Source organism: Mus caroli, chromosome 1 (genome assembly GCF_900094665.2).
Source record: "Mus caroli chromosome 1, CAROLI_EIJ_v1.1, whole genome shotgun sequence".
Taxonomy (NCBI): domain Eukaryota; kingdom Metazoa; phylum Chordata; class Mammalia; order Rodentia; family Muridae; genus Mus; species Mus caroli.
The window spans coordinates 6212136-6228782 of record NC_034570.1 but is presented as its reverse complement, the minus strand read 5'-3'; the positions used below and the strand labels follow the sequence as shown (position 1 = coordinate 6228782).

Here is a 16647-nt window from a genome sequence, read left to right as displayed (position 1 = left end):
AAAAAAAAAAAAAAAAAAAAAACCAAAGTATAATGATATACATACATACACATATATATACATATATAAAGATTTCATAATAAAAATCATTACTTTGTATACTAAAGTAACAATGAATTTTTAAAAATATATGTGAAAACTACTGTTGTGCCCTTCACAAAATTTAATCAAAATTTTAATAACTCCTATTGTCAGTTATAAATGCACAAAATAACACGGTAACTTAAAAACAGCAAAACTACTAACTAGAGAGGTAGCTTAGCTGGTAGAATCTTTGCCTTACCTGCATGAAGCTCTGAACTCAATCCCCAGAACACCACATAGAGTAGCCATGCTGCTGTACTCAGGTGAAAGCAGGGTGGCCGGCTGCTGCTATGTATTCAGATGCCAAATAATGGTCCCCAAGAGCTGGTTGTCCAAGATGAGAAGATTGTGTACACCCAATGATGTTTGCCCCCCACATTATGCCTGATTGGTTAATAAAGATGCCTACAGCCTGGGCTGGGCAGAAGAGGAGGAGCAGTGCAAAGGTTCCTGGGCTTGTAAGAACCATGAGGAAGAGAGAGAAGATGGGAAGAAGAAAGGAGGTCACCGTAGGGTAGCATGGATTATGAGCATATGGCCATGAAGGCTGGCCTGATGGAGTAGGAGTGGCCCAGTCAGAACTCGGCAAGTGATAGCTCGGGGATCACCACCAGGAAGCAGACAGAATACCATAGACAACTGATATCCGCTGGTCTGAGATGGAATAAAAACCCCTAGTAGATATTTAAAGACAAAAAGGGGTGTAGTAACCCCCAGAATAATAACTACAACGGGAGGGCTCTATGTCAAGCTCAGTGAGTCCATATGGATTACATGAAAGCCCAATTACAAACACAAACAACAAAAGTCAGAGTGAAACTAGTCAGGTGCGATGGCCCCAGAAGCAGACAGAAACAGGGTTGCTGCATGTATCTGACGGACCTAGTTGTTCCTATTTTTGGGATCTTCTTTTTCCCACCCCTTATCCCTGCTCCCATTTCAACTCCTTTTGTTTGTTTGCTTGTTTATTTGTTTGTTTTTGTTTTTGAGACAGGGTTTCTCTGTATAGCCCAGGCTGGCCTCAAACTCAGAAATCCGCCTGCCTCTGCCTCCCAATTGCTTATAATTAAAGGTGTGCGCCACCACTGAGAACTTGACTTTTTGATTCTCCTACCTCTCTCCCAAGCATTAGTGTTTCAGGCATGCAATATCATGCCCAGCTCCATTTCAACTCTTAATACTCAGTAAGAGAAAGACAAGAACAGAGGGGAGAGAGATCCCTGAAACTAATTTCTTTCCTTTTGTTTCTTCTTTGACCATAGCTATTAACAAACTGCAACTAGCCACCCTAAATGACCAACAACCACTCTCATATCCTCTGTAAAGTCCTCAGAATTCCAAACATCATAAAATCACAGAAAATATCTGCAGCAGGCAGAACCAGGCTTCTGCTAGAGCATGAGGCAAATCATAGTAAGTTGCTACAGACAGTGCAGAAGCCGCCACACATCCATATACCTACACATTTTTATACTAACTATGTCACTAGTTTAAAGCCATTTCAGGCTGCTCAATAAGTTCTACACTAGCCTGGGCTACAGAGTAAAATATTGGTTCCAAAATCCAAATAAAAGGAAGACTAGTAGCTATTTAGTAACTATTGCACTCAAATTTAAAACTGAAACAGTAGGAATAAAAATGTTTTCTTCTTTATAAAAACAAAAGAAATCATCAAAATTTGAGCCATGAGGTGTATGCCTCTAATCCCAGTATTTCACTGGTAAAGGCAGAAAGGTCAGGAGGTCAAGGGCATTCTTAGATAATTTGAATATTGTTTTGCCTTCTCATTAAGTACTTTCCAATAAATTATGTACATCTTTTCTCTGCTCCAGCTAAACCCCTGGCTTTCTACTTACTTTAAGAATGGTTCATTTCAGTGAGCCGTGACATTTACAGTCTCTTTTGCTGTTTGATGGTTTTCTGAGTAAGGTCACTTACTTGATATTTCATTTCATTACTGAAATACAATTCATTTTTGTACTTTTTGTCTTATAGCCTCTAAACTTGACAAATGCATTTATTGATCTAGCAATGTTTGTAGACCCCTCAAATTTTTCTACACACATACACACACACAAAGAAAAGAGAGAGAGAGAGAGAGAGAGAAAGAAAGAAGAAGAAAAAGAAAGAAAAAGAAAAAGAAAAAGAAAAAGAAAAAGAAAAAGAAAAGAGAAATAACCAAGCTACCTGCAAATAAAGTTAGTTTTTATTCTGAGTTGCCTAAATCACTTTCAAGAATTATCAAATGTTAGGAGGCAGTAGTATCCCCCCCAAAAATGTAGTCAGCTGGGAAGAAAGAGAACAGTCTGAGAACTTCTGAACCTAAACCTATTTCAGGTAAAACTTTCTAACCTCCTGCTTCTGCCTCCCAAAATGGTATACCACCATATCTGCCTGGCTCTGCTTTATGGCTTTGTGAGTGGGACGGAGGGGAGGGGGGGAGGGGGGATGGAGGGAGGGAGGGAGGGAGAGAGGGAGTGAAAGGGAAGAAGATTGAAAAGAGAGAGAGAGAGAGTGTGTGTGTAAGAGAGAGAGAGAGAAAATATGAGAGTGTGTGAGAATGAGTGTGTGTGAGTGTATGACAGTGTGTATGTGTGTATGTGAGTGTGTGAATGTGTGAGAGTGTGTGTGCATGTGTGTGTATGTGTGTGTGCATGTGTGTGTGTGTATGTGTGTGTGCATGTGTGTGTATGTGTGTGTGTATGTGTGTGTATGTATGTGTGTGTGTATGTATGTATGTGTGTGTGTGTCTGTGTGTCTATGTTTGTGTATTATTAGAGGTGGAACTCAGGTCTCTGTAAATGTGTGACAAGAGCTCCATCAGTAAATTATATCCCTTATGGAGGATTGATACTCTTGTGGCAAATTTGCCTCCTGAACATTAAAGTGTATCTAGTTCAAATCTAGGGAGTTGATTTCAGAAGACATTATGATACTACCTTAAATCCTTTTATGGGATGTAAAACAGAAGTTATAGAGGATTGATACTCTTGTGGCAAATTTGCCTCCTGGACATTTAAGTTTATCTACAACTACCTTAAACCCTTTTACGGGATGTAAATCAGAAGTTAACAATATTATCTATGTATATCATCATTACCATAGAGAAATGAATTTTTAAAAACCTTAAATTTAGTGTTGCTTGGTATTTAGTCACACTTTAAACCATCAAAACTTTTCAATGGTGAAAATGAGTATTTGCGGTTTATGTATTACTGATCGTTACTACTATATTTAACTATGTTGTCACAGACTTGAATTTGATCCATCATTTCCAAATTGATCTGTATGAGATGAGAATTTAAGATTACCCTATACAGGTGAGCCACTGTTTGAGACAGATGCTCTTCACTGTACACCACCACAAATAGCAAACTGGTGTCCAGCAAGCTTCCATGCATCGTGTCCCAGCCAGCTATGTCACCCTAGGAGCCTTGACATTACAGATGTGAGCTATCATGCCAACTTCACCTGTGCTTTTTGAGTCCCAAATCAGGTCCTCACACTGCATGGCAAGTTCTGTACCCACAGAGCAATCTCCCCAGCCCCATATTTGACTTATTTTAATTATACAAGTACTCCAGTTTGAAGCTATAAAATAAAATAAATTTGTGCTATCTAGTTTTATGTCAACTTGAAACAAGCTATACTCATCTGAAAGAAAGGAACATCGATTAAAAAAAAAATGCCTCCATAAGATCAGTCTATAAGCAAGCCTGGAGGTCTCTCTCTCTCTCTCTCTCTCTGTTTTAATAATTTCTTTTTATTTTATCTGTATTGATGTTTTGCCTGAATGTATGTCTGTGTTAGAGTGTCAGATCTTAAGAGTTACAGACAGTTGTGAACTGTCATGAGGTGCTGGGAATTGAACCTGGGTCCTCTGAAAACCAGTCAGTGCTTTTAACTGCTGAGCCATCTCTCTAGCCCCAAAGTATTTTCTTAATTAATGGAGAAGGACATAGCCCATTGTAGGTGGGGCCACACCTGGGCTGGTGGTTCTGAGTTCTACAAGACAGGAGGCTTAGCAAGCTAGTAAGCAGCACTCCTCCACAGCCTCTGCATCAGCTCCTGCCTCCATGTTCTGATCTGTTTGAATTCCTACCTTGGCTTACCTCAATAGGCTATGATTCAGGACCTATAAGCTGCATAAACCCATTCCTCCCCAAGTTGGTCATTGTGTTTCATAACAACAAGAGTATCCCTAGCTAAGACAAAATTGTACAGCATTCTTTATAGTCAATGTGCTTCAAATAGAGTTATTTTAGTTGAAATTTTTTAAGAGGTCCCATGAAAATTAAACTCTATATTCCCAAGAAAACTGACTTTATTTTTGGAATGAGAGCATTCATTCATTCAAAATATCTTTTCCAACAAACAAATGTCAAGCACTGTGCCATCCAGCAGAACACAATTCACAGAGAACTGGCCACAGCAGCCCAGCTACAGCTACACAAGGAGATGAGAAGCTAGTTGAAGGAAATACAGACTAGTATATCAGATTAATTTCTTGAGAAGATATCAAAAAGTATGCAGAGAAATAAAAGGATTACACAAAGAAAACATCAGGAGGTTATCAAGACAATCTCAGTGAATGGAAGCCTGCAGACAAGAATACCAACCAGTGAGATGACAAGAACTTGCTTGACATTAGGAATTCTATTCTATTAAAATCAACTGGTCCTCCCTAGTTATCTGATGTGACAAGCAAAGAGAAAAAGGAATCAACAATGAGGAAGGAGCTTGCTAATAAGGTGGCAAGAACCAGAAAATTTGAAAGCCCATGATATCTACACAGAAGCATCCAGTAGGAAGTAAGACAGTCATAACAGAAATTGGGGTAGAAACAAGAATCAGCAGAAAATCGGATTTGAGTACAGATTTTCAAATCAGATTTATGCTATTTGTATGAAAGGGGGTGGGAGTCCTATAAGTGGATACAGTTATCTGCGGAATTCCTGAACAAAAGAACACCCTAGGTCAGAACTTAAGGTCACTCTGATTCTAGGTCAGACAAAGGCTGTTGCATATTAACCTTTAGACTAGCGTTCACATAACTCTCTCGCAGAAGACGTCAAACATGAGGCCCAACTACAAGTCAACTGTCTCTTCATACATACTCAATTACTACTCATAGCAACCCTGGGAGACAGATGTCCATACTATAAGGAAATAACCTTAAAACAAACATGCCACATCACAAAGGCATGGCAACCCAAAGCCAAACTGTAATCCCAGAATTTCGGTGATTTCGCCTAAATTTAATAACTTAGTATCTACAAGAATCTACTGTTAAATTTTGTTTGTTTGTTTTTGTTTTGTTTTTGTTTTTTCGAGACAGGGTTTCTCTGTGTAGCCCTGGCTGTCCTGGAACTCACTTTGTAGACCAGGCTGGCCTCAAACTGAACTCAGAAATCCGCCTGCCTCTGCCTCCCAAGTGCTGGGATTAAAGGTGTGCGTCACCACACCCGGCTACTATTAAATATTTAAATTATTCCTTAGAATTAACTTTAATTCATATAAATTTCAAATGAAAAATTTTATTTTAGTCTTACATCTTTATCTTTATTATACGAATATTTTGCCTGCATGTCTGTTCACCACATGTGTGCCTGGTCCCTGTGGATGTCAGAAGAGGGTATCAGCTCCCTTGGAACAGGAATTACAGACAGGCAGCTATAAGCTGCTGTGTGAGTGCTAGGGAGATCAGTAAGTGCTCTTAGCTGCTGCACCACCTCTCTAACCCCTAGTATCATCCAACTAATTTTATAGTTACAGAATCTAATAAGTTTAAAGATTAAGAAATTTTACTAAGCTCTCAGTTCCATACTGAACTCGAGTTGGAAGAGGCGAGTCCAGTCTCAAAATGGAGGGCCATGATCCAAAGGAACCAGAGCAGCTGAGGAAGCTGTTTATTGGTGGTCTGAGCTTTGAAACCACAGATGCTAGCTTAAGAGAACATTTTGAGAAATGGGGTACACTTACAGACTGTGTGGTAATGAGAGATCCCCAAACAAAACGTTCCAGAGGCTTTGGTTTTGTGACCTACTCTTGTGTTGAAGAGGTGGATGCTGCAATGTGTGCACGGCCACACAGGGTTCATGGGCGTGTGGTGGAACCAAAGAGAGCTGTTTCTAGAGAGGATTCTGTAAAGCCTGGTGCCCATTTAACGGTGAAGAAAATCTTTGTTGGTGGTATTAAAGAGGATACGGAAGAATATAACCTGAGAGACGACTTTGAAAAGTATGGCAAGATTGAAACCACAGAGGTTATGGAAGCCAGGCAGAGTGGGAAAAAGAGAGGATTTGCTTTTGTAACTTTTGATGATCATGACACAGTTGATAAAATTGTTGTTCAGAAGTACCACACTATTAATGGGCATAACTGTGAAGTGAAAAAGGCCCTTTCTAAACAAGAGATGCAGTCTGCTGGATCCCAGAGAGGTCGTGGAGGTGGATCTGGCAACTTTATGGGTCGTGGAGGAAACTTTGGTGGAAGAGGTGGCTATGGTGGTGGAGGTGGTGGCAGCAGAGGTAGCTATGGAGGTGGTGATGGTGGATATATTGGATTTGGAGGCGATGGTGGCAACTATGGTGGTGGTCCTGGTTACAGCAGTAGAGGAGGATATGGAGGTGGTGGACCAGGCTATGGAAACCAGGGTGGTGGATGTGGTGGTGGAGGAGGAGGCTATGATGGTTACAATGAAGGAGGAAATTTTGGTGGAGGTAACTATGGTGGTGGTGGAAACTATAATGACTTTGGAAATTATAGTGGACAGCAACAATCAAATTATGGACCCATGAAGGGGGGCAGTTTTGGTGGAAGCAGCTCAGGCAGTCCCTGTGGTGGCGGCTATGGATCTGGAGGTGGAAGTGGTGGGTATGGTAGCAGAAGGTTTTAAAATAAAACAGAAACGGCTACAGTTCTTAGCAGGAGAGTGAGGGGTTGTCAGGAAAGCTGCAGGTTACTTTGAGACAGTCGTCCCAAATGCATTAGAGGAACTGTAAAAATCTGCCACAGAAGGAACGATGATCCATAGTCAGAAAAGTTACTGCAGCTTAAACAGGAAACCCTTCTTGTTCAGGACGGTCACAGCCACAGTTTGCAAAAAGTGCAGCTATTGATTAATGCAATGTAGTGTCAATTAGATGTACATTCCTGAGGTCTTTTATCTGTTGTAGCTTTGTCTTTTTCTTTTTCTTTTCATTACATCAGGTATATTGCCCTGTAAATTGTGGTAGTGGTACCAGGAATAAAAAAATTAAGAAATTTTTAACTTTTCAATATTTGTGTAGTTCAGTTTTTCTACATTTTAGTACAGAAACTTTAACCAAATGCAGTTTCGAAGGTGTTTCCTTGTGAGTTAACAGGTGAAGAAGATCATTGTTAATTACTATTTTGTGTGAATTTTGCTAAAGTTAACTGTAAAGAAACACCTACTGACGTGCAATTTAAGGGGAATCTATTCTCCCCATTTCCAAAACAATGATGAGTGGGCGCTGACATGTGGAGAGAATAGATATTTGTATGTTTGCAATGTGTGTTTTAGATAATTAGAATTGGGAAATAAAAAATAGCATATTTGTGGAAAAAAAAATTTTACTAAAAGATAACATCTCATTTCTCTAAAGTTGCATATTAACTAATAATTTGCAAGAATCAAAATTGAGTTACCTTTATATCTGATACACATGCAAAGCCCATTAACTACTGTCTCTCAGCTAGCCTCCCTTCTTATCCAGTGACATATTAAAAGCAAAGTGGTAACAAAGAATATACCTGTGATCATGAATTACTCCCATGAAAACAATGACTGAATCAAAAGGATCCATTATATTTGACTTACTTTTTGTGAAAATGTTTCAATCACCATATATATATATTATTGACAATATTATGTGTTTTAAGGTAAAAATATATCTACAAGCTAATATGTACTTTTAAAAAAGGTTTCCAAATACTTCATACTAAAACATAATTTTAAAAATCAGTATGGCTGCAATATTAACTTTATAGGTCCAATACGGTCATCAACAAGAGGATAGTCCTTGGGCTGGGGAGATAGCTTAATAGGTGAAAGAGCTTGCCATGTAAAAAAGAGGCCCTGAGTTCAATCTCTAACGTCTATGTAGAAAACTGGGTGTGGTGGTACACACTTGAAATCCAAGAAGAAACAAGTGGAATCCAATTTGGCGGATGGCCAGCAAGCATAGTCTAATTGGCAAACTCAGCTTCCAGTGAATGTCTCTGTCTCAAAAAGTAGACCTCCTCTGAGGAACTACAGTCCAAGGATGACCTCTGGCCACTACACATATATGCACACATATACATGTGCATATACATACACACAAAAAATGGTCCCTAACAAAATAACTTTTCATATACTTTATACTTCCTTGCTCTGTCTTAGTAAATAAATTTACTTGTATATGTATGTGCACACCACCATATGGGTCCTGGGGAGCAAACTCAGGTCCTGAGGCTTGGTGGCAAGCATCTTTACCAGTCTGAGCCATCTTGCTAGACCCTTCTTTGAATTTAAAACAATACAGGCTCTCTCATGTATACATATACATAAACACACTTAAAATTTTTATTACTAATTTTTAGTTACATCACACACAGTTTCTAATATCATTTTCACCAATTACAATTAGGCAACATCAATGAAATAGGTAAAATTCTCTGAGTTACATTTCATACACAAACCCCATTGCCATATGTAAGACTCAAAAATGAAGATCCAAAGAAATCTTTTTCCCTGAAGAAACCAATCTCTTTCACAATGCCCTACAAAGAAAGGATATCTTAAAATTAGTTCCGCACATATAGTGCCATACCTAAGGATCCCTTGGGCTGTTGTTGGCTGTTTGGTGGTATGTTCTCCTTAGCCATAGAGATTAATATTTTACTGTTTTCAGAGAGTTTCTGTGATGCCTTTCCCTGGAAAAGACATGATATTTACAAATCAAAGGGGAGAAGTCCACAAAATATACAATTTAACTTATTTGACACAGTAAATAACTTAGAGAAAGTTACCCAGCACAGAGATTGGGGTGTCAAGTTTGAGAAATCAACCAAAGTTACTTGCATACTGTAACAACGGTCCTGATACCCAATCCATCCTCTAAAAAGAGTTACCAGTAAGTACACTGGCCAGACACTACAAACTAAGAGTGAAGAACAAAATTGGGAAGCTTCTGCTATTGGGCCAGGAGGCTAGGGGATAGGCTGGAGACACAAAGCAAATGTAGTTGTTATGTGATGCTGTCCTTACATGTAATATTTACATATGCATGATATGGAAAGAGTGGAGATGAGGAGATGGCTCAGTCAGTGAAGTGCCCCCTGTGCAAGTCTGAGGACCTGAGCTTGTATTCCCAACACCCATGTAAAAGCCAGGCCCAGCAACGTGTGTCTGTAACCCAAACTCTGAGAGATCACAGACAGACAGATCTTGAAGTTCATCAGCCAGGTAGCACAGCAAATTCTAGAAACTCCAGGTTGAGTGAAAAGCCTCCATCTCAAAAAGAAGGTGGCAGCAATCAAGGACAACATCTATTGTGGACATCAGGCTTCCTTCCATACACACTCAACCACATGCATGTGTGGACACACCCATATGAACATATACAACAGACACTCAGATACACGCACGTATAGGGAGGGGCTATAAAGACAAGATAGAGGAAATTTAAAGACCCAGAGATGCTGGGGGGGTGGGGGGAACCACAAGATCTCAACAAGCAATGACTCTTGAACTGGTATATAAAGATTGAATAAAGCTGTACAGTAATATGCTCAAACATGCACACTCACCCTCCATATCAAGTAACTGTGAGCATGCCCTGCCACTAGATGAGGATAGTAATTTAAAGCCATCCCCTTGTCTACCTGAACGAATCATTTAACGCCTCTGGTCTCATTTTCTTGATCTCCAGAACAAAACAAACAAAAAACAAAATACCCCTACATCATAAAGATGTCCTGACTAGAGACAATGGTACACACAAAGCCCTTGCTTTAACTCCTTTTACAAAGTAGACTGTTTCGAAGGAAGACAACCATGGCCAGTGCTTAAAAGGACATGCACTTAGTCAATGTCAGGAATCAAAGCCTATTCTTCCAACTCCGCATCTCAGTCTCATTCAGCTTCCCAATGCCTCAAGTTTATTTGCATGGAAAATTATAATAAAAGACACTTATTCAAATGCTGCACTGAATATAACCTTTTAAAGCTGTACCCTACTCATATGAGTACTATCATGTTAACTTATATAATAAAATGTACAGTTATTATGTCGTATCATCTTAATTTGGTTATCTGTGTGGGACAGATGCTAAACCAAATGAGACAGTGGGAAACATGTAAGTCAGAAGTGTCTTACAGCAAGCCATTTTATACAGATAAGCTCATGACATAGAACCCATGGCACAGGCCAACTTGTTAACACTTTCTGAGCCCATGAGAGACGGCATCTGTCTGCATCAGTGCAGTGTTCCCAGAGCCCAGCATGGCTCCTAGCACAATCTCAGTATCTGCTAAATACAACAACTCTTATGTCAAAATAAAAACAACTTAAGAAAACTTTCCAGACATTGCTTTTCAGAAACAACTATAACATCTTGTTCTAAAAAGCAAATAGTACAGAATAAATTACCCGTGTAAATTTACTAATATGTATTTCAAAACATTTATTATTCATTTAATACTATTTTTCTCATAAAAATCTTGAGGTTTAACCTGTCTTCTGTTCAGCTTGTTAATCAATTATTACAACACTTACAAAACAGAATATTGTGAGATCAAAAAATCCCACCAAAAAGTACACTCAAAACCCCTCACCTGATACCTAGTCAGTCTCAGAACCAGAACAATGGTGTCCCAAGCAAACCCAAGTATGAAACAAAAGTCCAAATGCCTCACTGGTGTAGCCCTCAGAAACAGTCTCAATGAAGCATGTTAAGTTGGGTTTTTATCGTTGTTGGTTGGGTTTTCGGGGCAGAACTGGTTTTGTTTGTCTGCTTTTGAGGCAGGGTGTCATTATGTAGCTCTGACTAGCATAGAATTCTTGCTATATAGATTAGGCTGGCCTCAAACTACAGTAATTCAAAGGCCTCTGCCTCCCAAATGCTGCGATTAAAGGAGTACACCACTAAATCCAATTTAATGAAACACATTGCAAGACAATTACTAATCTTGCCTTCATCTCCATGTAAGGTGGATCACTTTCCAATTCTGCTTTGTCTTTGGCCAGTTTTGCTTTTTGCTCTTCAATAAATTCATCCAAGCTATCTGCCATTTTGTAGATTCTGAAAAAAAAAAAAAAGTCTCCAGTGAGCACAATGATATTGCAGTGGTTTTAGCTAAGTATTAAAACAAGGTCTTAGTCCATACTTATCATATTGTAAACAAGGTCTTCACTCTATTATCATATTGTGAACTTCATACTGACGCATAAACATCAATACCATCTGTCTCTTCCTCTTCAATTTCCCAGAAGAGGCTACAATGCAGGTTAATGTACAGAAAGAGAAATATGGTCAAAGTACTTTATATGCATGAAAGAAAACTTCACAATGAAACAGTCTATACAATTATATGATAAGTAAAAGAAAAAAAAGTAGTAACAAATGAGATCGGCAGCCACTACCACAATCCATAGTCACACAATCAAAGAACAAAAGGAAATGAAAAGCTTAAATCTTTAAAATACGTTTCTCTAAAAAAAACTATTTGAAATTAATTGTAAGTCTTTGGGGCACACCTCTTTAATCCTAGTACTTAAGAGGCAGAAGCAGGCAGATGTCTGAGTTCAAGGCCAGAGAAACCCTGTCTCCAAAAAAAAAAAAAAAGTAGTATGTATAGTTAATATATTAATAAAGAATATTATTATAACCTTTCTGTGATAGCCTAAAACTGAGTACCTGAGCTTGTCCTAAACAAAGATTTCCCAGATAGTAAGGGCACATATGTGCATAAAATAGGCAGAGAATAACATCTGCTTTATTCAAATAGTAAAAATCCCATGCAGACTTTCAAGGGTGCTGAGACACTGCTGGGAAACTCATCGTGATGAAGGCTAGGAGTGGCTGCACTCACCCAGCATCTGAATCCTAGCACCTGGAAGCAGAGGCAAGGGTAGCTCTGTAAGCTCGACCAGGCAGCCTATTCTAGACAGTGATCTAGGAGACCCAAGGCTACATGATAAGGCTCCCCCAACCCCCAAAACACAACAAAAAGAAAAGTGTCCTGAGCAGGAGAGCCCATGAGTAACGTAACTCCTCTCTAATGCGATGAGAACAGCAGTGCAGGACCCTGCAGATGCTAAAAAGCTATGTATCCTTTTCCTGGGCTTAGCATCTGTTTAAGAGTTTGCCCACAGGCTGCCTCCCTTGTGCTTAACTTTAAAAACAAGCCTTATTCTGAGACACAATGTCTCTGTCCAACTCTCCAGACAGGGTCAACAACACACAGGGGTTTTCCCCTCTACAGTCACTCCTCCTCTGATCTCAGAGAACTAATCATGTCTTACCTATTGCCATAATTGTCTAACTTGGAAGTTTCACATAAATGGATCATATATAAGCTACACAAGAGAGTAAGCTTCCTAGTCAGTTCAAGTCTGCTTTCTCTATGCTCTACAAGCCAAACATATGGTGTCCTCAGCAATGGAGTGTTATCACCTAGTTGTGGTTGGCAACCAAGGAAAAAGACAATAACTGTGCTTTCTGAGAAACCTCCAGAACCTTCATGAGCACAAACTCATGGATAATCCCATATCTAGCACCAAGATTTTCAGTTAATAATTTATGTCTCTGAGAGCACAGTCTAGCTATTCAAGGAACCTCCTATCCAAATTCCTTTTTCTAAAAAAATTCCACTTTGTAATTAGCTTAGAAGATGTTATATAGACCACTAGGAGCAGGGTGGCCATCCATGGTCCTACCCAGCACCAGACCCTGATAGGGAAGATATGCCCACTGTGGCAAATGGTAGTATGACTGTTATGAAGGGATGACCAACCACTTTCCGCTTGGATCTGAGGCATGTTGAACAGAGTGAACCAAAGGCCCTAGGAGGGAACATACTACGGTTATTGTGCTGTCAAACTGCCTGCTACATATGTACATTCATACACACAGATCTGTGTGACTATGCACTTTAGTCAGAGGTGCTTCTCTTTCTGCAGGGACCATTGCTAACACATCCACAACTGGTCTGTGCTGAAAAGAATATGTGACTGTGAATGTGTGAACCCAAAAAGGACATCTATGTTCACACAGCCAGGACTCGAGAGCATCACGGAAACGAGAAAAAGAATCCAGGAGATGGAAGCTGGGGAGGGCTGCTGAGAAATGCTGAGTTCTGGGAATGAGCCAGCTCTCACTCTTACGAACCCACAACAGCTGCAAGACCTGTGTGTTCAGTGTATATTATTTACAACTTCTTAAAAAGATTACTTTCTTCACCAAAGCTAGTTTTGTTATTCTTGTTTTTAAGAAAGGATCTCTTGGGGACTGGAGAGATGGCTCAGAGGTTAAGAGCACTGACTGCTCTTCCAGAGGTCCTGAGTTCAATTCCCAGCAACCACATGGTGGCTCACAACCATCTGTAATGAGATGTGACATCCTCTTCTGGAGTGTCTGAAGACAGCTACAGTGTACTTACATATATAATAATAAATGAAAGAAAGAAAGAAAGAAAGGAAAGAAAGAGAGAGAGAGAGAGAGAGAGAGAGAGAAAGAAAGGATGAATCTCTCTACGTAGTCCTGACTAACCTGAAATTACTATGTAGATCAGGTTGGCCTTGCACTCTAAGATACCCACCTATCTATCTATCCAGCCAGAGTGCTGAGATTAAAGGTATGTATCACCACACTGGACAGAAACTGTAATGTTTCTAGTTTCTAGGAAAAAAAAAATACTTTTCTTCTAAAAATGTATCAAATTCAGTAACAAAATATGGGACAAGAAGGAGCTACTAGTCACTAATGCCACAAGGCCTGGAGATATGGAACCCTAAAACACAAATCCCAGCAAGCTGTCTGGTTTGAAAAAGTTTAGTTCACATACATTAAGTTGAAACTAGTAAGACATGCTAACAGAAATTTCCAAACATGGTTAAAATTCAAGAATCACATCTGAACAACATCAAGGATGTTTGCTTAAGAGGTAAGTAAGTGTTTTCAACAGACAGAAATGCTAAGCACTTGCCATCTCAGTTACTCCCTACTCAGGACAGAGACAGGCAGAAAAGAGCCCAAGTTTAAAGCAGTCAATCTTCAATATACTCCATCAAAACAGAACGCAACTATTTAAGATACAAGGACAAACATGGGGTCAAATGAACACAGGTAGGGATAACCCACAAGTAAATGCTGGGCAATGTTCACTTGAATGAATGAGGAAGAACTGAAGCTGGATAAAATGTCAGGATTCCCTCCTAACAGTAACTTAGTACCAATTATTACTACAACTTCTGAAACTCATCTTAGGTAACAGTAACTACCATAAAGTATCTATTAACCAATAGCCTTTTCCCCAGTAATGACCTTTTGCCAAAGACTATTAGGAGCAATACTGTAGTTAAACAATTTAGATAAACTACTACTACACTGATGTATGGATGCATGAAGAACACACAATAATGGCAACCCAAGTTTCTTAGTAAGAGGGTGCTGGGAAATAATTATATGACTGGATCTTGAACTGGGTGACTTCGGAAAAAGTGAAAGAGAACAGAACTTTGCCATCAGGAAGTGGGAAAATTTTTAATTAAATTCTAATTAAAAATTCATAATAAATCTTAACTATAGTATGAGGTTAAAATGAAACTGGTAAAGAAGCAATGGTCATTCCAGTCTTGGGGCTCTGTTTCTGCATGGCGGGGTTTTGCTGCTATGCACATAAACAGGTTATCTGGTGCTGATACCCTGTACAACGTTTTACTATCAACAGGACACAAAGGCATAAACAATGAAACCCTTGTAGCCATCATGGCTGCTTTTCTTGGTATTCCTAAAAGTGTGCAACAATTTACATAAAAGCATTTCAACCAGTAAATTATGCACAAGTTATTTAGTAGATAATGGAGGCTGGACTGACGGGCAAGGCCAAGAAACAAAATATACTAAGAATGTTTATAATTTAAGGATTAAATCGCCCCATCCAAAATCTGCTGGAAAAAAAAAAAAAAAAAGACTAAATGTGATTCTGCATTGTCCAGACACTATAAAATGTACATTTTTTTCATGGTATTATTATCAGGTAATTTTCTCCAGAAGCTACATAGCACATAGATGAGAAATAGTTTTCAAGAAAAACAGTTTCCTCTGTTGTGAATTCTGTTTAGCTCTATATCCCACTTTTAATTGAGTTGTTTGGTGTTTTGGAGGTTAGCTTCTTGAGTTCTTTATATACTTTGGATATTAGCCCTCTATCAGATGTGGGGTTAGTGAAGTTTTTTTTTTCCAATCTGTAGGTTGCCAATTTGTCCTACTGACTATGTCCTTTGCCTTACAGAGCTTTTCAACTTCATGAGGTCCCATTTATCAATTCTTGATCTTAGAGCCTGAGCCATTGGAGTTCTGTTTAGGGAATTTCCCCACCTCCCCATTCCCCATGCTAATAAGTTCAAGGCTCTTTCTCTTCTATTAGATTCAGTGTATCTGGTTCTGTGTTGAGGTCCTTGACCTACCTGGACTTGAGCTTTGTATAAGGTGACAAATATGGATCTATTTTCATTTTGCTACATACAGACTGCCAGTTAGGCCAGCACCATTTACTGAAGATGCTTTCTTTTTTCCGTTGTATATTTTTGGCTTCTTTGTCAAAGACCAAGTGTCTATAAGTGTGTGGGTTTATTTCTGGGTCTTCAATTCAATTCCATTCATTGACCTGTCTGTCTCTGTACAAATACCATGCAGTTTTTATCACTATTGCTCTGTATATAGCTTGAGGTCAGGTATAGTGATTCCCCCAGAAGTTCTTTTATTGTTAAGAATCGTTTTCACTCTTTCCATGTCTGTGAAGGATGGCTAAGAAGCACTTAAAGAAATGTTCAAAGTCTTTAGTCATCAGGGAAATGCAAATCAAAATGACCCTGAGATTCCACCTTACAGCAATCAGAATGGCTAAGATCAAAAACTCAGGTGACAGTACATGTTGGCAAGGATGTGGAGAAAGAGGAACACTCCTCCTCCATTGCTGGTGTGACAAAACTGGTGTAACCACTCAGGAAATCAATCTGGAGGTTCCTCAGAAAACTGGAAATAGACCTACCGGAAGACTCTTGGGCATATACCCTAAAGATGCCCCACCATACCCCAGGGGCACGTGTGTGTTCCACTGTTCACATCAGCCTTATCTGTGATAACCAGAAGCTAGAAACAACCCAGGTGTCCCATAACGGAAGAATAGATACAGAAAATGCAGTTCATTTACACATGGAATACTATTCAGCTATTAAGAATGAGGACATGTGACTCTAACTAAGGAAGTGAAAGATCTGTATAATAAAAACTTCAAGTCTCTGAAGAAAGAAATTATAGAAGATCTCAGAA

The 16647-nt window shown here is 39.2% G+C and overlaps 1 protein-coding gene and 1 pseudogene across 8 annotated transcripts in view; one reads left to right on the top strand and one right to left on the bottom strand.

The window, feature by feature from the left end:
- The window catches only part of Cspp1 (centrosome and spindle pole associated protein 1), a 104987-nt gene that overhangs the window by 78822 nt on the left and 9518 nt on the right, over nucleotides 1–16647 (bottom strand). For 7 of the 8 annotated variants that reach the window (XM_029475063.1, XM_029475064.1, XM_029475065.1 and 4 more), the window contains exons 2-3: nucleotides 11286–11394; nucleotides 8922–9024 (exon numbers count right to left, since the gene is read on the bottom strand). In XM_029475063.1, coding sequence (XP_029330923.1) covers nucleotides 8922–9024; nucleotides 11286–11394 — 212 coding nt within the window. Of the gene's footprint in view, nucleotides 1–8921; nucleotides 9025–11285; nucleotides 11395–11479; nucleotides 11586–16647 lie in introns of those variants that run through there. The other variant, XM_029475074.1, reaches the window with a different exon arrangement.
- Nucleotides 5948–6982, top strand: LOC110301035 (annotated as a pseudogene).